At 49.4% G+C, this 23,036-nt stretch overlaps 1 protein-coding gene across 1 annotated transcript; it reads left to right on the forward strand.

Annotated features, from left to right (window-relative positions):
- Positions 1–536: 536 nt before the first annotated feature.
- On the forward strand, positions 537–22,969 carry LOC134562570 (disintegrin and metalloproteinase domain-containing protein 9-like). The gene is made up of 22 exons (XM_063420015.1): positions 537–733; positions 7,138–7,235; positions 7,741–7,805; positions 8,860–8,938; positions 10,360–10,436; positions 11,159–11,348; positions 12,107–12,172; positions 12,598–12,669; positions 13,215–13,384; positions 13,721–13,802; positions 14,559–14,692; positions 14,884–15,055; positions 15,158–15,250; positions 15,449–15,644; positions 16,024–16,129; positions 16,547–16,730; positions 17,373–17,453; positions 17,917–18,022; positions 18,779–18,917; positions 19,397–19,499; positions 20,046–20,173; positions 20,888–22,969. Exons 1-22 carry the CDS (start codon positions 628–630, stop codon positions 21,000–21,002), a joined length of 2,562 nt encoding a protein of 853 aa, XP_063276085.1. The 5' UTR covers positions 537–627; the 3' UTR covers positions 21,003–22,969.
- Positions 22,970–23,036: the final 67 nt, after the last annotated feature.

The following is a 23,036-nucleotide window of genomic DNA, read 5'->3' on the forward strand; positions in this document are numbered from 1 at the left end:
CTCATGTGCTTCCAACATATTATAAGAAGGTTTTATGAAAAGATTCTTTCCCTATAGGGTGGGGAGGGCAAGGGGGGGCACTGAACAGGCTCCCAAGGGAAAGGTCACAGCCCCGAGGCTGCCAGAGCTGCAGGAGCGTTTGGACAACGCTTCCAAGGATGCACAGGATGGGATTGCTGGGGTGTCTGTACAGGGCCAGGAATCGGACTTGATGATCCCCGTGGGCCTTTCCAGCTCAAGATATTCAGTGCTTCTGTGCTCCCAGTGTGCAGTTGTTGGGCAGGAAAGGCCAACAGAGCCGCGCTGGCCGCAGTCTGCGCTGACACCAGGTCCGTGCCGGGTCCCGGGTGCCGGGTCCCGGTCCCGGGTGCCGGGGCCGTGCCGGGTGCCGGATGCCGGGGCCTTGCCGGGTGCCAGATGCCGGGGCCGTGCCGGGTGCCGGGGCCGTGGGGCCCGGGGCGGGTGCCGGGTCCCGGGTGCCGGGTCTCGGGTGCCGGATGCCGGGGCCGTGGGGCCCGGGGCGGGCGGGCGCTCGGCTCCGCCCCGGGGCGGTGCAGCGCAGGCCCCGGCCCGGCTCCATAAGGCCGCGGGGCCGCCGGCCGGACCCAGCGCCCCTCGGGAGGGGCGATGGGGGCAGGGGGTGTCATGGCCCGGGCCTGGAGCTGCCTCTGTCGCCTCCTCCTCTTCCTCATCTTCCTCCTGCCGCCGCCGGCCGCGCCCGGGCAGCCCGCGGGTGAGTGCGCGGGGCCGGGCCGGGCCTGCCGCCCTCGGTCCCCGATTCCCTTTCCCGGACAGCGCCGTTCCCCCTTCCCCGTCCCCTCCGGAGGGTCGCGGCCCCCCTTGTCCCCCCTCCCCGGGGCCATCCGGGGAGGGTCTGGCTGCCGCTTCCCCTCCCCTGGCCCCCGAGGGTGGCCGGTGGGGCAGAGCCCCCCCCAGGCTGGCCGGGGGCTCCTGCCCGCTGTCCCCGAGTGCCCCCGGTGTCCCCGAGTGCCCCGGTGCCAGCAGCGGGGTCTGTGGGTGGCGGCCCCACCTGTGCCCTGCCCGGCATCGGCAGTGCCAGCGTGCTCCTGTCAGGGATGCTGCGGAGAGCCCGGCGGGACGGGGGGTCCGCAGTCTGGACCGGGGCGCTCCACACCGGGAGCGGGTCCCGTGCGCCTGCCCCGGGCCGCAGGTGTCCCTCCGGCGCCGGCTCTTCGCTCCTCCATCCTCCGGTGTCGGGTCCGGCCGTGCGCTCGCCGGGAGCTCTGCCGGGCTCCCGGGGAGCAGAGGCCCCGCAGGGCCCTGCAGGTGCGGGGCTGTCCCCAGCGCAGGTGGCTGGGCCGTGGCGGAGCTCGGCTGCGGGGCAGGCTGCTGTCCCCAGGGAGGTGGGGCAGCACTCAGTGCCATCGTCCTGCGTGGCTTTTAAGGAGTTGATCCCGTGCTGTCTTAGGGACTGTGCATGAATTGAGATAGTTCTGTTTGTTTATGGGCTGTAAGGTGCTGATTCAAGGCTGTACATACATGACAGGCAGAAATGTCTCCTCTGTCATTGATTCCCCCTCCTGAAGGGACACATGCGCTGTGTAAAACTTTTGTGTTTGTCATTAATGCATGTTTTTATAGTCAGGTCTTCCCAGCTGAGGAGTACACAACTGGATACTGGTTCTTTGTGCTGAGGACAGTGCTTATGAGGTGTGGTGTGGCAGCATGATGGGGGCTGCCTGACTGGAGGCCAAGGAGTGATGTCTGAAATTATCCATCTCTGAGATATCAGGTGCTTGTGCTTTCAGTGGGTGGTTGGTGTTTTGAGAATTAAGATTTTAGCTCCTGCCCGTAGGAAAGAAACACTGGTGCCAGTTCCTGATGGTGGAAGGTCGTGTTCCTCTCTGCCTTTGGAACTCTCTGTCCCAGCCATTAATGCCAAACCTGCCATGAAGTATAATGAACCTCCCTTGCCTGAGGTATGAGAATGAAGGAGAGGGTAGAAACCTCCGACTTTTGGGTTACAATGTTAGTGCTTTTGACACACACGGGGATGTAAGACAGAAGTGGAGTGTTACCAGAAACTGTTATTGGCCTCTTTAGTACCTTGCTTTTGGAAAAAGGAAGTTTGAACCACGACTTTAGAGTTTCTGCACATCCTGATCATTATCTTTCTCAAGCTAAAGTTTTAAAAAAAAGGTAAGAATGTGCATTTCCCAGTTCCCTTTGGTGGCCAAATGTAAAGCCAGCAATGTCTCCAAAGAGAAGGTTCCCACGGACTCAGCTGAGCAAGCAGAGCTGACATTCACAGCTGCTGAGATGGGGAGGAAATGAGTGGGCTCAGCGTGCTCAGCTCCTGTCCTGGGCTGTCATGGGTGGAAGGGAGGGGCTCCAGGGCCAGTGACCCACAGGAGGGTTCATCCTGCTGCAGAGGACAGCACAGCTTTGCCCTGCTTCTCCCTGTGAGAAGATTCCGAGGTGCAGAGGATGTTGTGACACCAGTGGACACGTGTGACAGTCCTTTTTGTGGAACAAGGGGAGCTGTTGTCTTGCAGACAAATTAGGCTTTAGAGAGGGCAGAAGGAATAGGGAGAGTCTAGACAGGAAACACTTACAGCATAGGTCTGGATTTCAGCAAGGGATGTAAGAATTTTCTAGGAAATATTTCTGTGGAAGAGCTCCGTAACCTGATCAACGTCCAGCATCCCCAGTGAAATACCAAAAGAAACTTCATGAACTGCTCTGGCCAGGTTTAATGTTACACAAATATTCCAGGTGAGCAATACATGCAGATGACTTTGCTTCTCTTGCCATGATAGTTGGTCATCTCTTCCTGCCTTCTAAAAGGCACCGGCACAGCAGGAGTCCCAGCAGGGCTGAAGACTGAGAGCAGGGGAGGGAGAGATGGAAAGAAAAGTCCCAAGGAGTGGTGCCTGTAGAGGAACAGCTGGCCAGATGTTCCCAGGTGTTTTGAAGATGAAACAGCACTGAGGCACTCTTTGGTCTTTGAGGTATGGGAGGAGCTGTGGAGCTTTCAGTGCTGGCTCCACAGAAAACATTCCTACATTTAGAAGAACACTTGTGATCTTTGTGTTTTGTATAAACCTCTAAAAATTTTTAAGTGGACTTGGATAATATTTGCGTAGTGAAAGTGAAGGAAGTTTTTGCTTGCAGTAGTCCAAAGAGTAAATCCTACTTCAACTGTGACCTCAGTGCAAAAGTGCACCAAAAAATGCTTTTCTTGGTGTGTCATTGCCTGGAGAAATCCACCAGCAGTGGTTCTGTTGTTTTGAAGGACATATGTAAGTAAGCCAGGTCATGGAAGTTTCTCCTCAGACGCTGCTTGGCAAACTCCTGTATGATTCTGAAAATAGGATATGGAGAATGCAGATTGAGCTGGCAGCTGGTATCTCCCAGTCAGATGGGATTCAGGCTCCATGAAGACTGGGATAGCAATCCAGTGATCCGAGCATGAGAGAAGTATCTATCAGAAATAAGTGGCTTTGAAAGGATGGTGCAAAGTGTTCTGCTGAGGTGGAAATAATTGTACAGTTATGAGAGGGTGAAAAATGGGGAGCAGGAGCACGTTGGCAGGGAAGGAAATGAGTGTCAGAGTTAAATGACAAGTGTGTCAGACATGTGCTGTCTGCTTTGAATGATCTGTTTTGCTGATCTGTGGAGGTCCATAACCACACACAGCATGAGTGCCGTGGTTTGTGTGAGGCCTCACTGGGCTGTTGAGTCCTGCTGTGGTGCTTGTTTGGGACAGGTGTACCTGACTGGAGAGTGGAGCCAGAGCAGCCTGATATGAACAGGCAGGGGTGAATGGAAACACTGAATATTGGAGCTCCTCAGTTGCAGGAAAGGAGAGGCAAGTATGACAGCACACTGGAAATGTAAAGGTTTGGAGCTAGAGAGAAGGGAGTGAATGGTTCCCCCTCTGGGGGTCAGAGGTGCAGCTTGAAGCACCAAGAGCTGATCTGTTGAAGATTGGAGATTCTCAGTGTGGAGCTGGCACTGCCCGGGCCCTGGTGGCCTGGGTGGCTGTGTAATGCTTCTGGCACTTCTGGTGAGCAATCCCCTGCCAAAGTGTGAGATGGCTCGTGCAGCTGACCTCAGCTATTAACTGTAATCAGTTGATGATAACCAGTTAACTTCATGAGTTTTGGTATTAGCTGCTGACCTGCTCACATGCTGATGAGCTTGTTTTTATGAAATTAGCTTGTTCTGTGGTGTAACAGGCCACAGTCTGAACTTCCCTCTTTTTAATTTTTTTTTTCTTCCGTTGAAGGGTGTATCTTTGACCTTCTGTTGCTAGGCTTGAGAAGGAGTCACAGCTCAGGAAGGATGATAATTGAGGGGAAATGTGAGTGTAGGTGGATGTCGCTGTGTGCTGTGATTCTGTAACTGAGCCAATGACCCATGGGCATGCCAAGGTCTAGCAAGACAGGGGATGCAGTTTGACCTTTGCTGAATACAGATCTTACCTGTCAGACACCCCCAGAACACTCACCTGAACACCCCCAGAGTGTGGAGAGCCTTTAGGGCCGTGATGTGTTCCCGTGGTTTTCAAGCTCCCACATGCCATGGAGCATGCATGGAATTCCTATGGTGGATTTGGGGTGGGGAGGGGAAGATGATTCACATCTTCCTAGTTGTCTCCAATGCTTGGTAATTAATGGCAGCCTTTAATGAGATGAGATAAATATGGTCATGGGTATGCAGTTGTGTTTCTCTGATCGGAAGCACAATCTGAGCCCGGAAATGGATCATGAGCATGTCATGTTCTCAGCAGTGACGTGGTACAGCTCCAGCAGCTGCCAGTGCCAGACAGCACCTGAGGATTAGAAATCCTGTAACTTGTTTAAGAATTTATTCCAAACTGTACCTGGCCTTTGTAGGAGGAAAATGTGGTGGCAGGGTTGGCTTTCTGCTTGGCTGCACTTATCCCTTGGGTTGGATCTTTGTTGAACTGCTCTGTGCCCTCTTTGAGGGTTGCTGGTGATGTGTGAAATGCTGCACAGGGCACTTGGCATAGAAACAGGTTCTCTGGGAAGTGAGGGGCAGTGCCAGGGAGATACCTGCTGGAGAATCCCACCCCCATCACCTCGCAAACTGGGGGTGGTGAAGGATGGGAAGGAGGGCAGAAAGTGGGGAGAGAACTATCAGAGCATTTGGAGCCTTGAAAATTGGCCTCTTTTAGTGCTCTAAGAGTATCTTCCTGGAGTTGTACTCTTCCCAGAAATCCCTCCCAGTTCTGCTTCATGTGATGATTCACTTAGTTTTCTGCTTCCAAGCTGCTCTTGGGCAAACATGTCAGATTCCAAGCACTGCCAAGGTTGGCTGTGTCCTGCTGTTTGTGTAACCTGTGCCTCGAGAGCCTGCAGAGCCTGGCCCGAGTGTCCCATCCCCACTGCTCTGGGCGTGAATGGCTGTGGGGAAGGAACAGGGGCAGAGCAGCGACCTGCAGGAACTTGGGCTGGGGACGTGCATGTGGCTGGGGATGACAAATGTAGAGAAGTGATTGCAGCAGTGTGTGCTTCTGGTGGTTCATTCCAGGGAAGGAAGCAGCCCTTCCCTCCCTTGTTTTTGGGCCAGGGAGGTATTGACACTGTGTTCTGTAGCTGGGGAATGTAAGCGGCTGTTTTCAGGAATTTTATCTCTGCTTTTTTAATCCCTTTTGTCTACAAACACTGTATTAATGCAAGTTCTGCTGCAGTGTGTGCCCTGTGTGATTTCCTGAGGCGCAGTGGGGCTGTGCCTGTGTGGCAGGCCAGGATAGCACAGTGCCTCTGAGGCCTCCTGCCATGGACACGTGTGCTGTGATGGGAGGGAAGCTGGAAGGGATCTGCTGGCTGGTTCTTTGGGCACAGTGCTGGGAAAGGTGTGGAAGGGGACTGGCTTTTCCCTTGGGATGCCTTTTTGAGTGCTGACCCAAGGTGATGATGTGTTGCCAGGGATGGGAAGAGGAGGGTGAAGCATCTGAAGGAGCCTGAATGTCACTGCAGCCTGGGGCTTTTTGGGGAACCCCTGGCATTTAAAGCCTGTCTGGGAGCTCCTGCCCATTTTCCAAAGGATGGAGCAGGCCTCTCACGGAGGCTTGGAGCTCACAGTGCTGCCTTGCCTTAGAGAAGCCCAGGGCCCTTTGGAGATGGAGTGTGAGTTTTGGTGTGCTCAGAGGGGCTGGTTTTAACTGGATGCAGCATCTCAGTCCCACTTGTGAGATTTTGGAGGATCTTGGGCACCAAATGCTCACTCACCTATCCCAGATGTGGTGATGATTTCTGGAGACACAGTGAGGATAACTGTTCCCTTCCCCCTACCTTTGTTGGGAAGCTCAGACTCCTCTGATGAGCTCATTGATTCCTTTGCCATGAGCCAGGAAAAGCATTTCTCTGGATAGTGCCTGTGATCTGGCTTGGCCAGCCTCCTGCTTCCTGGGGGAGCGGCTCCCAGCCAGGCACCAGCAGATGCCACCACTGATGGGAAAAGTAATTTGCATACACAATTTATTGTTGTTTGCATAGTTAATATAACAGTTGCTTGCAAGTGATAAAGGGAGCTTGGACTGTGGAGTTGTTTGGTTCAGGGGATCTGTCTGATGTTGCATATGCAAATAATATATAAAGGGATCTGTGATGGCTGCTTTGTTACAGGGCTTTGTCTCATCTCAGCTGTTTTGATGAGGCCCTGGAGAGCACTCTAAGAGCATAATGAATAGTAGCACCAGCCCCAGGTCAGGAGTTTGGCTGTGCTGTGCCATGGGGAAGTGCAGGAGCTGCTGGAGCTCTTTGAGAGAGGCTGCATGGGGCAGTTCTGCAGCTTTGCAGCACAGGACACTTGGTTTGACACTGGGCATGCTTGAGTGAGTCCTTGCTGTGCTGACCTGCTTTAAATGCTGATTCCTGCTGATGAAAAGTGGTGGTGTATGAAATGGGTACTGGTAAGACAGTATTTGGGGTGTGAAGATTTCAATTTGAAACAATTTGAAAAATTGGTGTCTTCTCTGCTGTTTTTTTCTCTGGCCCCTTGCAAGGCAATCCAAGTGTGCCTTGCCCTGAGGTTTGCTCTGAGCTCTTCTGTGTTGGACTTTTCCTGAAGCAGTGTTTTCCTCCTTGTGCCTCATCCTCTTGATGGTTTTGTTCCTTTAGCCAGAGTTTCTGTTCTTTTTTCCAGGTTTCCAGGAGATTTCCCTGCTCACTTCCTATGAAGTTGTAACTCCACAGAGATTGGGAAGAGAACGACGAGAGGCTTCCAACAGCTCCTCAGTACAGGTACTGGGCAGTCTTAGACATATCTTCAGTCTAGTGTCTAATTCTAAATAGAGTCCACCCAAAACTGACCTGAAATGCCCATGGGATGCTGCTGGATTCACCTGGCAGCAGGGAAATTGTCCTTGCAGAGAGCATCGCCTCTGGCACTGCTGGCAGCTGAGGTACAGAAGTACCTCCCTCCTCCAGAGGTCATGAGTTGCTGCAGTGGGTTTTTGATCTGGATGTAAAACTTGCATCCTATTCGGTAAAAAACCCTGTGTTGTTCTTTTCTGGCTCTGACTTGGAACTTTTCTGGGGATGTTTTAGAAGGAAGGAATAAGGAAACCACAGTTCTGTTTCGAAACCATTCACTTCATGTGATTTTTCCTCAGTCACACAAGAAGGGATGCTGGGTTCTGGAGGCAGGGACAATTATAAAATAAATCTCAGGCTCATCCACCTTTGTTGGTTTCAAAGAATGTTTTCTTCATTAACATGAGTAAAATGCACTTTTCTTTATCTTCAGGACCAGGTGTCATATGCTATTGAGATTGAGGGAAAAGAATACAGGATTCATCTAGAAAAGAACAAGTAAGTGATTAATTTCTTTAAATTATAAATTATTCAAACTCTTGTGTCCAGATGACAAGCTGGCAGGTAGCACATGAGTTTTGAATCCTGGGATTCTATTTGGGAAGTGCAGGTACATCCCAGCTCTGCAAAATGGGAAGAGATTGAGTTCTAGTGTGCTGGCCATCAGCCAGAGATGTTTTTCCATTCCTGCAGCTCTGGGGAACCCCCTTCAGGGCAGGAAGCTGCAGATTACTCTGAGGAGACCCAGGGAATCTGTGACTCTGTCTATTCACAGCTAAAAATAAACAAGCTGAACTGCATTTCAAGTAAATATTTTCACTTTTTTCTGGATCTTGTTTATTGTTTTAGTTTTGTGGTTTTTCCTGTCTCAGTAGCACAAGGACACTAATAAATGAGGAAACAGACTTTCTCTCCAAGGTCTGGGTGCTGAGACCTCACTGATACTCATGCTGTCTGTCTGTCTGGAGTTTAGGGGCCACTTGCAGCACCATGGTCATTTACCAGGCCACTGCTGCTCCAAACTGCCCTTGTGACAGAGGCACAACTGTGCAAGCCCTTGGGGAGCTCCAGCTGCCACTTGCCAAGATCCTGACCCTCAGAAATGTGGGAATTTAGCTGCACCACATCAATGGAATTACCAGGATGGTGCAGCAGTCTTAGTCGTGGGAGACTTTCCCAGTGCACTTCCTCCTTAAACTGGGGAGGAGAAGGCATATGCAGCAGACTGAGGGCTAGAATTGTTTTTTTTTTTCCTGCTTGGAAACAGGCTTTTAGCACAATTTAAAGAGTTTTGCTGCTTGTTCTACTCTCTGAGGTGAGATGATTTGTTTGATTTCATTAGCAGTTCTACCATTCTGGTCTCTTGAATTTTGCTGTTAAAATATACAATTTATTGGTTATTTTTCGAGGGTTTTCCTTTTTAATGTTTCCTTATTTAATTGCAGTTTACCTCTTTGTTGCACTTTTGATTAGGGCCATCTTACTGCTCTGCTCCAATGTCACAGTCATTTCATGAAAGTCCTTCTGTATTCCTTCTCCCCTTTCATTGCAGAGAACTGCTGCCCAAAGATTTCACAGTTTATACCTATGACACGGAGGGGAAGTTGCAATTGGAATATCCAGATGTCCAGGTAGGATTTCCTTCTATTAATGCCTTCACTGAAGGTGGCTGGAACAGACCATCTGTGGGATGAGGGAGTCAGGATTACAAAAAGATAGTTGTATTTTCTGCTGGGTCACCTTCAGTACCCACTCTTCCTGGAGAGAATCCTTAATTTTGGATGAGGATCTAACCTGTAAAAGACCCGTATTTTCTGATGTGAAGGTGGTTGCTGCTCCTCTCTACAAGGCAGTGCTGCTCTCGGCTGGCATTACTGGGGTGGTGCTGTCCTTGTGTCACAGCCCAGGGCAGGGCTGGTGTCATTTCTGGCTTCTGCCTGCCTTCCCCCAGGCCTGGAGCCTGCAGGGCAGCCCTGGGTGCCCTGGGGGCTGAGCAGACAGCTCTGCCTTTGCCTTGCACACAAAAAGCCTCCAGGCTGCTCCCGAGCCCAGCAGGGCTGGCTGAGGAACCAGCAGGGCTGGCTGAGGAACCAGCAGGCTGCTGGTCCTGGCAGGGGAAACTGCCTCAGGGGATGGGGGGGATCGAGTCTGCAGGACCTTGAGAGGGATGTGATCTGTGTAGTGTTGAGTTATTCCACAGAGAGCATCTTTGCAGCCCTCGTTCTCTACAAGCAGGCTGCCTGACATGTTGCTTTTGGAAATGCAGAATTAAAAGCAGGTTGTGTGATACAAAATGCATGAGAGCTTTTCAAATGGCTTCACTCTTAGGGATCAGTGTTGTTCCTTTGAAAGGGAAGTATTAATCATACATGATTCATAGGATCTTGTTCTTGAAAATAGAGCACCTGAGTCAAATGACTACTTGCTTCCTAGTTAAAAGGAATTGGTTAGAGGAAAAGTGCTTTTTCAGCATTAGGTCACAGAAGTCACGCTGGCCCTGAACAATTAGCACAAGCCCTCTGTGCTTTCTGCATTCCTTGCTGAGCAGCAGGTGACAGAATCTGTATTGTAGACCCCTGTATCAATGTCTGAAAATGCCCTTGCCAGAGAAAATGGAGTGTATTTGCCCCGTGCTACCCTTTGTCCAGTTTCCAAGCTGTGTGTCCAGAGTACACAGTGCAAGTATCCCATCTGTCAGGGCTGCTGAGGCTGCACTGTGCAGGCAGAAAGCTCTGGTGGACAGCAGGTGTTGTCCCTCCTCCTGCTACAGAGAGGTGACAGGCAAGCCAGAACTTTCTGCCAGAAGATTGGAGAGTAATTTTGGCCCAAATCTGGAGGGAAGGGCTGGCCTCAAAATATTTGAGGCAGGGTGGAGGACAGAACAGGAGAAGGATAGTCTAGGTCAAGTTAAGAAATCCAGCTGTGGTAAATTTTACTTAATACTTTTTGTGTTCTTGAGTTGTAATCACTGCTGGTCAGTGGCAGATCAGAGATTGCCCTGGGTGAGCAAGCCTGAAACGTGTGTGTAATGCACCCTTGTTTTCCTGTGCAGGATCACTGCCATTATCAGGGGTTCGTGGAGGGGACCCTGGATTCCCTGGTGGCTGTCAGCACCTGCTCAGGGCTCAGGTAACACAGCTCCTCCTTTGTGTCCTGGCTGTCCCACTGTGGCTGCTGAACCCAAAACCCAGTTCTGCTGTTTTTAGCTGTGCCTCAGGCAGGGAGTCACTGACTGCTCTGAGCTGCCTTGGTGCTGTTGTCCTGTGGCATCTTGTGTTCAAGGAGTTCACAGATATTTGAAATACTGTCAAATAAGTTATTAATGCAGTTTCTTACCAGGGTGTTCTAAGTTAGTTTCTACACATATTTGGCTTATTTTTTTAACACGCACAGATAGTTGTGACAGCTTTGTACCTATTGCAGAAATGGAATGTTAAACACTGGTCTCCAAATTTCACAAAATTGGCCCTAAACCTTATGCACCTCAAGTTTGATGGAATTGTTTTCTGCTTGGGCTAATTGCCATATATTCTGTGCCATTTATTTTTTTGTGGGGCCATGCCTGGCACCAGAGTGGCAATAGTGTATTTGAACTAAAGCATTTCTGCTTAAGAGCTGTGATGCAATTCCTGGGGCATTGCAGAGCCTTGCAGGAGTATTTAATTTACTGCATTTGGGAGGCCCCACTCAGTGAAAAGCTGAAGTGAAGTGTGCTGAGGTGAAGTGAAGAGCTGAGGTACAGGCAGGCTTTGGTTATCCAAGAATAACTGTTACTTTGTGAAGCTGTAAAAATTCTGGGTAACTGTCCTCTGTGCCCGGTGCCCGATTTCTCACACACTGCCATATTTTAGGGGTTTGGTGACAATGGGGAATGTCACCTATGGCATCGAGCCCATGGATCCCTCTTCTGGCTCTAAACACATTTTATATCGACTGGATAATGTGAAGAAAGAGCCCACAACGTGTGGAGTAACCACTGAAGGCCAGGAAGGGGAACGTGCAGAGGGAAATGTCCATCCCAGTATGACCCAGCTGCTGCGGGTAAGTCCTCCCCAGTCCCACATAAGGGGTTTTGTGAGTTCATTTGAGAGTATGGAAGCAGCTTATCAGATTTTCTGAGACTTAGCACATGCCTAAAGGTTTATGATTTGGGGAGGTTTCTGCACTACTGTACAACTCAGTTTCTTCCCCAAAGCAGCCACAGTCTCCTCCTGCTTCTGCACATGGCAGTGAGGGTGGGCAGCTGATTAGAATATTCCTTGGCTTTTTTGGGGGGACTTTTAAGGGCAGGAACATGACCCTCATGAAGAGGTTTCTTAATAAAGTACTGCATCAGGAGCCAGGAGAACATTGTCATGTTTATTCCATCCTCCTCACCATCACAGCAGCAGGTTGGTGTGAAGTCCCCCTTGTCCTTCAAAGGACTGTCTGTACAGCAACAAGACTGAAGTGAAAGCAGGAGAATGAAAAATGTTGTGTTTCACTTCAAGATCATTGGCATTTGCTTGTAGAATCTTTCTGCCCCTTTATGAAAGGGTGTGCTGACTTTCCAAAGCAACCTTTTCAGATGTCTCTTGCTTTTGAAACAAAGGAAGTCTTTGTGCAGCTGCATTTTACTGTAAAACACAGAGACTGTAGTTGCATTGGATTACACTGCTTGGGTTTGGCACCGTATGCTTTGGGTGTGCCTCAAACCACTGGTGGTATCAAATGAAATATGACAGTGTCATGAGAGTTTTTTTGTTTACACTTGAATTAATAAATCTGAAGTTGTCTAAAACATTTTTCTTTTTCCCCAGAGAAAGAGGGCGGTCCTGCACCAGACAAGATACGTGGAGCTGTTCATAGTTGTGGATAAAGAAAAGGTGAGAGTTCTGTGTGGCTTTCCTTTTTCTTTCTCCTCAGGAGAGGGCCTGGAAAGCCCTCAGGCTTCATTATTCCCAAATGGATTGTTGAAAAACACTTGACAATTTAGCCAAGTTGTGCAAATATGCTACCCTAGACGTGGATAAATGTGTGCAATGCAATTCTCCTCAGAAAAGGAGTCAACCATCAGACAGGGAGAGGTTCTGTTAGCAAGGAATCTCGTAGTGTAAGGAAAGCACATGGTGAAAACTGCCTTTGCTGTTGTCTTTGGAATATTGAGCTGCTGAGCAATAGCAGTAAAGATGTTGGTGTCTTGGTTAGCATCTTCTTGGAGATTTGGAGCCAGGCAAAAATGTTCTGTTCCTTTTTCTAACTGTTGTCTCTATCTCTTCTCTTCATGAGGCTACGTTTCTTTGTCTTGCAGTTTGAAGATTTTGGGAAGAGTGAAACAGAAGTAAGAGAACATATGGTGCAGCTGGCAAACTTCCTTGACAGTGTGAGTAGAAGGATGCTGTGTCTGAAGCCCTGCTGCCTTTTGTAAATGTCCACTTTGGGCTCTGTTCTGGTACCAGTTTGGGGAATGCAAACCTGTGGAAGCTTTTCCACCTCTGACTTCATCTGCACTTATCCACCTTGAGAATCAATTTAGGAAACTCTTCCAACATCTGTCCTACATCCAGTGAGTGACAGGACAGATTGTTGCAATTATTGCAACTCTTGTGTCTGTGTAAAGGTTAGAGAAAAAGCATGTCTATAACTCCACTACTTCACATGATATTTGTCAGAATTGAGACTTCTTTCTATTTCTGTTTGGTGTTGTCTTACAATGTAGCCAGTGTGGCATTTAAGCATTGATCCTGTAGCTAATGAAGGTCTAAATCACAGGGAAGATGGATTCCAGTGGTTCCAATTGTGTACTAGCTGTGGAAAAAAAATCAAACCCACACAGAAAAGATGGATACTTTGCAGTAAGATCTATAACACCAGGCCTTGCTTTTGTCTGAAGACATTGATAAATATTTCTCTCCTTTTTCTCCCCAGATGTACATTATGTTGAACATCCGCATTGTGCTGGTTGGTCTGGAGATCTGGAAGCACGAGAACATCATCAGCACGGATGGAGGGGCTGGGGATGTGCTGGCCAACTTTGTGCAGTGGCGGGAGAAGAACCTCGTCCTGCGCCGGAGACACGACAGTGCCCAGCTCGTCCTGTGAGTGCAGCTCCTTCCTTGATCCCAAGAAGTTCCTTCCTGCTCAGCCCAGCTGGAGTGCCTGTGCTCTTTATATGCAGAGGGATGATGTGGAAGAGGCTGACTTTCTCTGTAAACACTTGTCTTTAATTAACAGAGTGAAGGAATTTTGAGCAGACAGCAAAAGCTCAAGTGGTGCCATTTGTGCTTGCAGTCAGTAGCAGTGCTCCTGTGTCAGCCTTGGGAAGCTGGAGCAGCAGGATTTGTGCCCCACAGGCAGGGGTGGTGTGCTGATATAGGCTCTGTGTGTGTCTGTACAGACAGATGATGGCTTTTCCTTTCTCTTCATGCCTGTAGGAAGAAGGGTTTTGGTGGCACAGCTGGAATGGCCTATGTGGGAACAGTGTGCTCCAAGAGCCATGCAGGAGGCATTAATGTGGTAAGATTTCTTCAGCGATCTCTAAATGTGACTGGGATCAGAGTTTGCACTCTCAAAGTCTTCCTGGAAGCACAGAGTCTTTCATTACAAAGCTGAAGTGGCTTAGTGGGGCTGTTATGTTGTCCCCAACAATTTCTGAGGCTTCCAGGATATCTGGATCACAACTTCTCTGTAGTCTTCTGCTCAGCTTCTCCTCTGCTCGGTGCAGTACTCATGCAGAAAGATTTCTCAGAGAGGGTTTGTCTGTGTCATTTTAAGCATCTCTGCCTCAAAAGTGTGTGGCAGCTATTGGTGTTCTCAAATCTGTCCTGAACTCTCTGACCTGCAGCTGTGACCCCCCTGAGCAGTGCTGGTTCACTGTGTGTTTTATATGGAACTGCAGAGCCTTCATGAACCAAGCTGCTGGTCTCAGATAACTGGCAACCCCAGAAATCTGGTTTCTTTGGACCAGTGACAGAAGTGCTGGAATTTGCACATTTCAGGAGAATTGGGCTGGTGTGGAGAGTTCCAGTTTTTGTGTTAATGTTGCAGCTGCTCTGGAAAGTGGAGGTTGTTGGGTAGAGTCCCAGAGAGGTTTCTCTGAGGGCTCTTATTGCTAAGCAAATTCCATGCACTTGGTTGGAAATCCAGCACTGTTAATCTGAGGATCCTGTTAGTGTAGAGACAGAACGGCAGAAGGGTCTCCTTAGCACATAAGTAAACATTGACTTTGTCAAAATAAACTCTCAGACTGCCTTCTGTGTCCCTCCTGTGCAGTTTGGAAGGATCAGTATCCAGATGTTTGCATCCATCATGGCTCATGAGCTGGGCCATAACCTGGGCATGAACCACGATGACGAACGAGTCTGTCACTGTGGGGCAAGCAGCTGCATCATGAGCTCTGGAGCATCGTAAGTAGCTGACCCAGGGAAGGCAAAGAAGGCTCAAAATGCCCCATCCACGTGTTTTGTTTTTGTGGATTACTTTCAAAATTTCCCTTGCAAAGAGTCCTGTTGTGCTTGTAACTACGTCCCCCTTGTTGTGCAAGCACAAGGGGTACTTGCTTGGCTTAGTAAAGCTCAGCTCATTTTCTCCATTGCAGGGGATCAAGGAACTTCAGCAGTTGCAGTGCAGAAGACTTTGAGAAGCTGACACTCAGCAAAGGTGGGAGCTGCCTGCTCAATGTTCCAAAGCCTGATGAGACCTACAGCATCCCATACTGCGGGAACAAGCTGGTGGATGCTGGGGAGGAGTGTGACTGTGGCTCACCAAAGGTTTGTAGCTGTGTGTTTTCCCAGTGGTGCCAGGGCAGCTCAGAGGGGATTGGGGTGACAGAGGGGAAGATCCTGTGACATGCACAGCCCTTGTGTCCTCAGGAGTGTGAAAGCGATCCGTGCTGCGAGCCGGGGACTTGCAGGCTCCGATCCGGTGCTGAATGTGCTTATGGTGACTGCTGCAAAAACTGCCAGGTAGGACACTCGGGTGTTGTTAGGGAGTTGACAAAAGGAGAGCATTGGCTTGGTCAGTGCATCTGTGAGAGGGAGTTGTCCTGCCTGTCCACGGCCCCACAGGGCTGCAGATCAGCCCCCTGTTTGGGGCATACCGTGGGCCAGGTGCAGCGCCAGTCTCTGCTCTGAGGTTCAGTTTTCCCTGCCCTCTCTCCCCAGCTCCTTCCTGGGGGCACCGAGTGTCGGGCAAGCACCAACGAGTGTGACCTGCCGGAGTACTGCAATGGCACATCCCAGTTCTGCCAGCCAGACTTCACCGTGCAGAACGGGCACCCCTGCCACGACCACGAGGCCTACTGCTACAACGGCGTGTGCCAGTACTACGACGCTCAGTGCCAGGACATCTTTGGCTCCAGTAAGGAAGGGCACAGTGTTACAATCTTTCTAAGAGATGTAACGAAAGAATATACTGAGTTTATTTAAAATATATTTATTTGCTTTTGTTGCCCTTACCATTTCTGGTACAGTGGGATTTCTGCTCTATAGGGCTGTAAAGAAATATCAAATGTTAGAATTGATTCAGGTTAAGTAACTGTTTTTCTCCTTTTTTAAACTTGGAACCTAGTGATTCTGATGTTGTCTTTAGAGTTTTGATCAAGTTCCTAAGCTCTCTGCTGCATGGCAAATACTGGGTGTAGCAGGGTAGTTGCTGTGGGTTCAGGAGATCCCGTGTGAGATGTTTCTGTGCCTGGGTAACGTGGCTCCTCTCTCTGGGGATGGGCTGTTGTTTGCAGAAGCCAAAGCAGCCCCCAACATTTGCTTTGCTGAAGTGAATTCCAAGGGGGACAGATTTGGCAACTGTGGTTTCCATGGCCATGACTACAAGAAGTGTTCCAGCTGGTGAGTTGAGCCCAGTGCATTGGGAGTTCTGAAATACATGGCTGGGAATCTCTGTCTGGGTGGTGTAGTGTCAGTTTGGGATGTTGTAGTGGGGGCACAGGGCAGGGCTGTGGTGAGGAGAGCGTGTTCAACATCTCCTGTCAAGGACTGTGCTTTTCCTAAGTGTTCACATGTGGGAAGACCAGAAGCAAATCATCATGTTTCCCTTAGTGCAGAGATTCCAACAGCTTACAGAAAGAAGGGATGCACTACTCTTGCAGCACTGGAATGAAGCCCAGTTCAGTTTTATTTGTCAAGCTGCCTCAATTTTGTTTTCAAGTAGCATCTTCCAGTAGAAAGATCGTATCAAACACATGGTAGTCTCGTTCTCAGAATAAATTCAAGTGTCACTACAGTGTTCCTGTGTTGCTGTTGTAGGAATGCCATGTGTGGGAAGCTGCAGTGTGAAAATGTGAAAGCCATGCCTGTGTTTGGAATCAAGCCTGCTATTATCCAAACTCCCATCAGAGGCACCACATGCTGGGGGGTGGATTTCCAGCTGGGCTCTGACGTCCCGGACCCAGGAATGGTGAATGAAGGCACCAAGTGTGGTAATGGAAAGGTAATTAAACATTTAAAAATTATATCCTAATGTAATAATTTGGGGTATTCGTGGGAATAAAATCTTCAGCTGCATTGTTTCATGAATAGTTATGACCATTATTTTTTGATGCCTGTAGTTAATGTAAAACTAAATGAGTCTGCTGATTCCCCCCACTGCCCAGTGCTGCACTGCATGTGCATCAAACATCTAATGAGCCTTTCAGCTGTAGGTGAAGCGAAAGAAATTGAGTTTGTTGAGAGCCAGAATCTTTGCTCTGTCAATGAGCAGGAAGAGCCAGGCCCACACAAATGCCTTGAAGACAACTTTCAATTAAAATCCAGCTAAACTAAAGAGTGCAGAAGCTTAGCCCTAGCAGAGGAATGTGCATTCCACATGTCCTTACTGGGCACAATTTAATTGCTGTTCCTTTACATTCAGACTGGAGACAAAAGGCTCCAGTGCCAGCTCAGCCCCATGCTGAGAGGCCTTTTGTGGAACAGAGTTTCTGCAGAGCTTGGAATTATCAGTGAGAGTGTGTGAGGCTTTGTGGCAGCAAGCACAGCATGGCTGTGGAGCCCCAAGCTAGGAGCAGGGATCTGGGCGGGCAAGGGGGCACTGAAATGCCATCATCCCTCATCTGTGTGCATCTCTTCTCCCCAGATCTGCAGGCACTTCCAGTGTGTGAGTGACTCTGTCCTGAACTACGACTGTGATGTGGAGAAGCAGTGCCACGGGCATGGGGTAAGCAGGGAAGAGAGGCAGCAGGTTTTAAAACGGTGATTAGTAACTTTATTTTTCAGTTTTGTTGAATTGTAAAACTCTATAAAATGCCTGTAGTCAAGAGAACCTGTAGCAGTGTCAAAAAAAATCTTTGACAAAACCAGGCAAGAATTCCCAATTCCATCATTGCTGATGAAATTTGATTCTGCGTCTTACAAATTAAAAAAAAAACAAGCAAAAGCCGTGGTGTGTAAGCTGTTGGGATAGCTAATCCTTGGAAGCTCTTCCTGAACAGTGCTGTGTGTGCTCAGTCATGTGAAATCTTGGGATGCCTGGCCAAGGACTGTTTGGAGTTGGCGAGGGAGTTACTGGGTAAAATGCTCCAGGCTGAGCAATAGGAGGGACAGAGCAGGTCGTGGCTGCTGCACTCAGATTTAAATGCATAGAAATGGAAGTGACTGAGTGTTTGTATTTTGGAATACAGGTGTGCAACAACAACAGGAACTGCCACTGTGAAGCAGGCTGGGCCCCCCCGTTCTGTGACTCCAAAGGCTACGGGGGCAGCGTGGACAGTGGCCCTCCATACAATGGCAAGTGGCTGTCACAGCTGGGGCTGGCTGCTCCAGAGCAGCCACGTGTGGGTGAACTTGGGTGGATGCCTCTGCACTGGGTTTCTCTGGCAAAGAATTCTGGCAGAGGTTTTCTGCTCCAGGCATTACACTTCTCTCTCGGGATGCTGGGGTGGGGATCTGTAAGGATCTGGACTGGTTTAGTGCAGGTGATTTCTGCCACCTTGGAACAAGACTGTTTTTCATAAGCTGGTGTGGGTTTGGGAAAGCTAGGCACTGTGAGGTAATAACAGGCTGGAGAAACACACTGGAGCTCAGGCAGGCCTCTCAAATCATCAGACAGAAAAAGGGAAAGGCTGTTTTAGTCCAGCCTGCAGGGGAGAAATTGCTGCATATAAAAATGTCAAGATTAAGAACCCAAGTTCTTTGTCTACAGCAAACAGTGGCTGGAGAAGAGGTAGATTTAACATCAGACCAAAAGCCAGAAGCTCTGTTTTCCTCTCTTGTAAGATCTTCAGTAATGAAACATTACAGTCATGAAAAACAAGGATTGATCTCCTAATTCAATGTGCTATTACAGCCCAGGGTATCAGCTCTAAAGGATAAACAGAAAGGATCTCTTTGGGCATGTATCTTACTGGATTCTTTTGGGTTTTTTCTGTGAAAAATAGAAAACAGTTATAGAACTATTCCTAGCAAATATTCACTGCTCTTATGAGTCAGGTGGTGGCAACACCACGTCAGGCTTATTTCTTCTCTGTGGTTTTGTCCCCTCAGACAAAGACACCTCTCTGCGCAATGGGCTGCTGGTGTTCTTCTTCCTGGTGCTCCCCCTGCTCGTAGCTGCTGCCCTGGCCTTTGCAAAGAGGGACAGGATGAGGAGATGCTTCAGGAGGTTGATGTCCCGCTGCCATTCGTGAGTGCCTCCTCCTCTCTGCCTGCTCCTCTGCCTTGAATAGGCCATGGATGTTTGTTTACACGAGTCAGTGCCAAAGGGTGGAGGCATATCCCAGTCCCAGGATGTCAGGTGAAGGCCCCTGCATCCAATGGCATGTGTAGCTTGCCTCTGGCAATGACAGAAAAGATAAATTCATGCCAAATCAAGAGAGTAGAGAGTTTTCTCTTTACTGTTTCATTTGTCCTTGTGCATTGGTGATAGGGGTTTATATTTTTGGGTCCCATCTTTTTATAAAGGGGCAAAGGGAAGCTGCCAGTGTTGAACAGAACAAGGGTTGTTGTTTATTAGATTTGTGGTAAATACTATATTTCTCACACTGGATACGTGCCAAGATAGTATAAATCCAGCTCTCAGGTTCACAGTGCCTGGGTTCATGGCCTGCACAGTCATTGTGTCTGGGTTATGTGCTCACACAGTCCATATCCATCAAATTTCAGGTCACTTCAGTCACCTCCTCCTCGGCCAGACATTGTACCCAGGGACCACCAGCAGAGAGGCTTCTCCCATGGCATGCCTTATGCTCCAAGAGCTGTACCCATGGTAAGAATCATCTACTTTTTCTTACTCTATTAGTTATTCTCAGGTAAAGAGATGAAGGCAGTTACTGTAGTTTTTTCCCCAATAAAAGCTTTAAAGTTACTTCTTCATTTCTGAAAGCTATGTTTCTCCTTGATAAAAAGCAGAGAGAATATTTATTTCTTCAGGGTTGTGTGGAGGGCTCCTCAGTTTCCCAGTTTAAGCATTGTCCCAGGCTGTGCTTAGTTTACCTGCTTTGCTGCTCCTTTTTCCTCATGACAGAACACCCACCCCACGTGAGGGCCCCTCTCCTTTTCAGAGCTGTTGTCCTCTGAAAGCCACAGCCCACCAGAGCACACTCCCAGGGCAAACCAAGTGCTGTTGTGATCACCCTTTCTCTGTTTTTCCAAATCCAGCAGTTCCCAGACTGTTGCTGTTTCTTCTTCCTACTGAGTTTCTCAGAGGAAAGGGCAACTCTGGCACTGCCAGGCTGGTTTGCAAATGCTCTTGAACATCACTTATTTAGTGTCCCTATGTGCAATTCATGAACATTTTCTCTTTCCTTTGCAGGATATGCATCCAAATACCTTTCCTGTGCCAGCTTACCCAGTTCCCCAGCACCCTCAGCAGGCTTTCCACCAGCCCTACTACTCCCCGCCGCAGTACCCGGTGCAGCAGGCGCAGAGGGTGCCCAGCAGGTCAGTGCAGTCACTGCCATGCCCATTGCCAGGGCACGGCTGGGATTTCTTGTCCTGGCCTTCACTCCCGGGAGCCCTGAGGTGTTCATCACCTGCTGTGTGCAAGCAGGGCTGACTTTTCCCAGGGAGATGTTTGTCCTTCAGTTCACCCTGGAAGGCAGCGCGTCCATCCTGCGCTGTCACGGCCGTGTGGTGATGGATGAGGCTCAGAGCGCTGCTGTGGTGGCAGATTAGCTCAGCAGGTGGATGAAAGGCCTGTTAAAATAGTCACTTTAAAAGCAAATGACTCAAAAATCTGTCATTGTGCTGGTTTGTGAATGTTATGGCCAAGTGAAAAACCATTTCTCTTAACTTTGAGCAGAAAGTTTTCCTATATTTTTGATCTTACTTTTTAATTGTGCTTGTAAGATGCGGCGCTGGGCTGTGACACATGCAGACCCAGAAGTGTTGAGGGGGAGCACCCTAATGTACCTTGTGTTGGGGGGCACTTGGGCCAGGGGGGCTTTGAAGGATTTTGGGAGTTCTAACAGGTGAGTTCTAACAAATTCCCAGTGCATTTCAGGCCACTGAAGGCACAGTCTGAGCGTGGCATGTTGGGAGTGAGTCCTGGTGTGGAGGGTGGGGCAGTGCTGAGGTGGCTGGGGAGGGGCAGGGGGGTGAGGGCTGTGGGGCTGACTGTCCTGACTGTCCTGACTGTCCCCCGTGTCCCCGCAGGCCCCCGCCGCCGCAGCAGAAGGGAGCACCTCAGGGAGCGCCGCCCCCGCAGCAGAAGTGTTTACCTCAGGGACAGTTCTTCCCTGCCCGACCCGCACCTTTGCCTCCCAAGTAGCTCTCGGCTTCCTCGGGGCCCTCAGGGGAGCTGAGCTGGCTGCTGCAGCTGAAATTGCAGTCCCCATCCCGTGGCAGCCTCCCTGCTGCAGCCTGGGACAGGGCAAAGCAGAGCTCCAAACCAGGAATGTAGAACTCTACACTCGATAAATACCTCGACCAAAGGAGACCGAGACGCCCCGGCCGTCCCTTGCCCTGCCCACGCTTTGCCGCTGCAGCCGGGCTGGCAGCAGGAGTGCAGCAGCCTGCAGGAAACTCCTGAAATGCAGCACGTGGGTTTGGGGTTCCCCATTTCTGCCACGAGCCCTGGTAAGGAAATTGTCTGATTTGTGGTTGTCTCTCTGACTGTGCAGTGAGGAATTGAGTAACCTGTTTGCAAAGCAAGGAGATCTGGTCAGTTAATTTACAGTTACTCTGCATGGACTGGAAAGTGTTTCCCATGTACACCTTGATGGCATAAATGGAATGAGGTCTCAGAGGACTTTTTCAGGAAGAGAGATATATTTTAAACATGTTTATGCATGTATATATGTTTATAGATGCATAATAATGCACTTAAATTCTTAACTCCATGCTGACTGACAATAAGCTGTGCTATAGGAGCACTGAGTTTAATGCTTTTTAATTAGAGAGTGGCTAAATGAGACTCCTGTACTAATTCCCACTAATACATGGATGGGCAGTGAAGATAAAGGTACGAGAAGAGACGGCCATATTCTGGTTTTAATAAATGGGGTGCTGTTAGCTTTTAATTCAGGTCTAAAGACAGCAGCGGACCCTGTAGGACACTGGGAAGTGGGAAGTGTCTCTGCCTGGACCACCAGAGCTTCTCTGAGCAATTTAAATGGGAACCTGGTGACTGATGCACCCCCTGTTTTCACACCCAAACCCGTGTAGTGTCAGTCAGGATGATTCTGGGCTACTGTGTGTCAGACTAGACTGCCCTCTGCTCCTGCACCATGGGCTAGGCTGGATTTTGGAACTCCTCCTGAGCAGAGGTGCTCAGCATCCACTGTGCTAGGAGAGGGAGCTGTAGGTCCTGATCCCATGTTGCCATGGGTAGAAGTTGGATGTCATGGTCACAATTAGAAATCTATTGCACAACTTGCTAAAAGTGATGTTCTATTGCACAAACTTGCTGAAAGTGAGATAAGTGCTGAAGAGTGTGCTGAGCTGTTTCACTCTGTGCTCGCCACAAGCACAGCTCAATCTGTAAAATCCCCCTAATATTGCCAAAAAAATAATCTTTTCCTCTGTATATACATACATAAATATATATATAGTGTGTGCAGTAATAAAATACTTGAACTCCTGTGGTTTCCCATAAACTTAGACTAAGATTTGTAACACTATTAAAATCTGTAAAATGTCACCTAGAATTTTACCAACTGTACTGGTGGGGGGTCTCCTTTTTGTTCCAAGATAATCAATTACTTCTTAATTGTGTTGCTGTGTCCCACTCTGCCCGAGCGGGCTGTTGTCTGTCTGTCTGTCCCAGTGAGCTCTGCAGCTGGATGCAGCCCATCTCCAGCCCTGGTCAGAGGGTGGGGAAGGAGGAGGGGATCCAGGGAATGAAGTCATCCAGAGAGATGCATTTAACTGTGTGTGACACGCTGTGTGTGAACTAAACTATGCTGAAAATGGTGCCTTTACTAGACAGAGTTTTTGTACTCCCAGCGTGCACGTTGGAACAGCCGCAGGTGCGGAGGGCAGGGACGTGTGATTTTAGAAGCGATCCCATGGACAGGAACTAGCTCCAATTTTTGGTGTTGAATACTGAAGATGACTACTGACTTTCTTTTGTAAAGTGTACGGATGCCTGTCCCCGGGCAGGCCCGGAGCTGGCGGGGCTGCAGTCCCAGCCACGCTCACCTCCGCAGCCGGCCCCGCGCTGGTCCCTGGCCAAAGGGCTGTTCCCGACCCCTTTGTACAGACCCAACGAGCAATAAAGATGCCAGTTTTGTACAAGTCTCTGCCTCAGCCTCTGCTTTCAGGGAGGGAAGGGCTGCTGCTGGTGGGGCTGTTGCCTGTGGGG

This window comes from Prinia subflava, chromosome 29 (assembly GCF_021018805.1).
Source record: "Prinia subflava isolate CZ2003 ecotype Zambia chromosome 29, Cam_Psub_1.2, whole genome shotgun sequence".
Classification (NCBI taxonomy): Eukaryota; Metazoa; Chordata; class Aves; order Passeriformes; family Cisticolidae; genus Prinia; species Prinia subflava.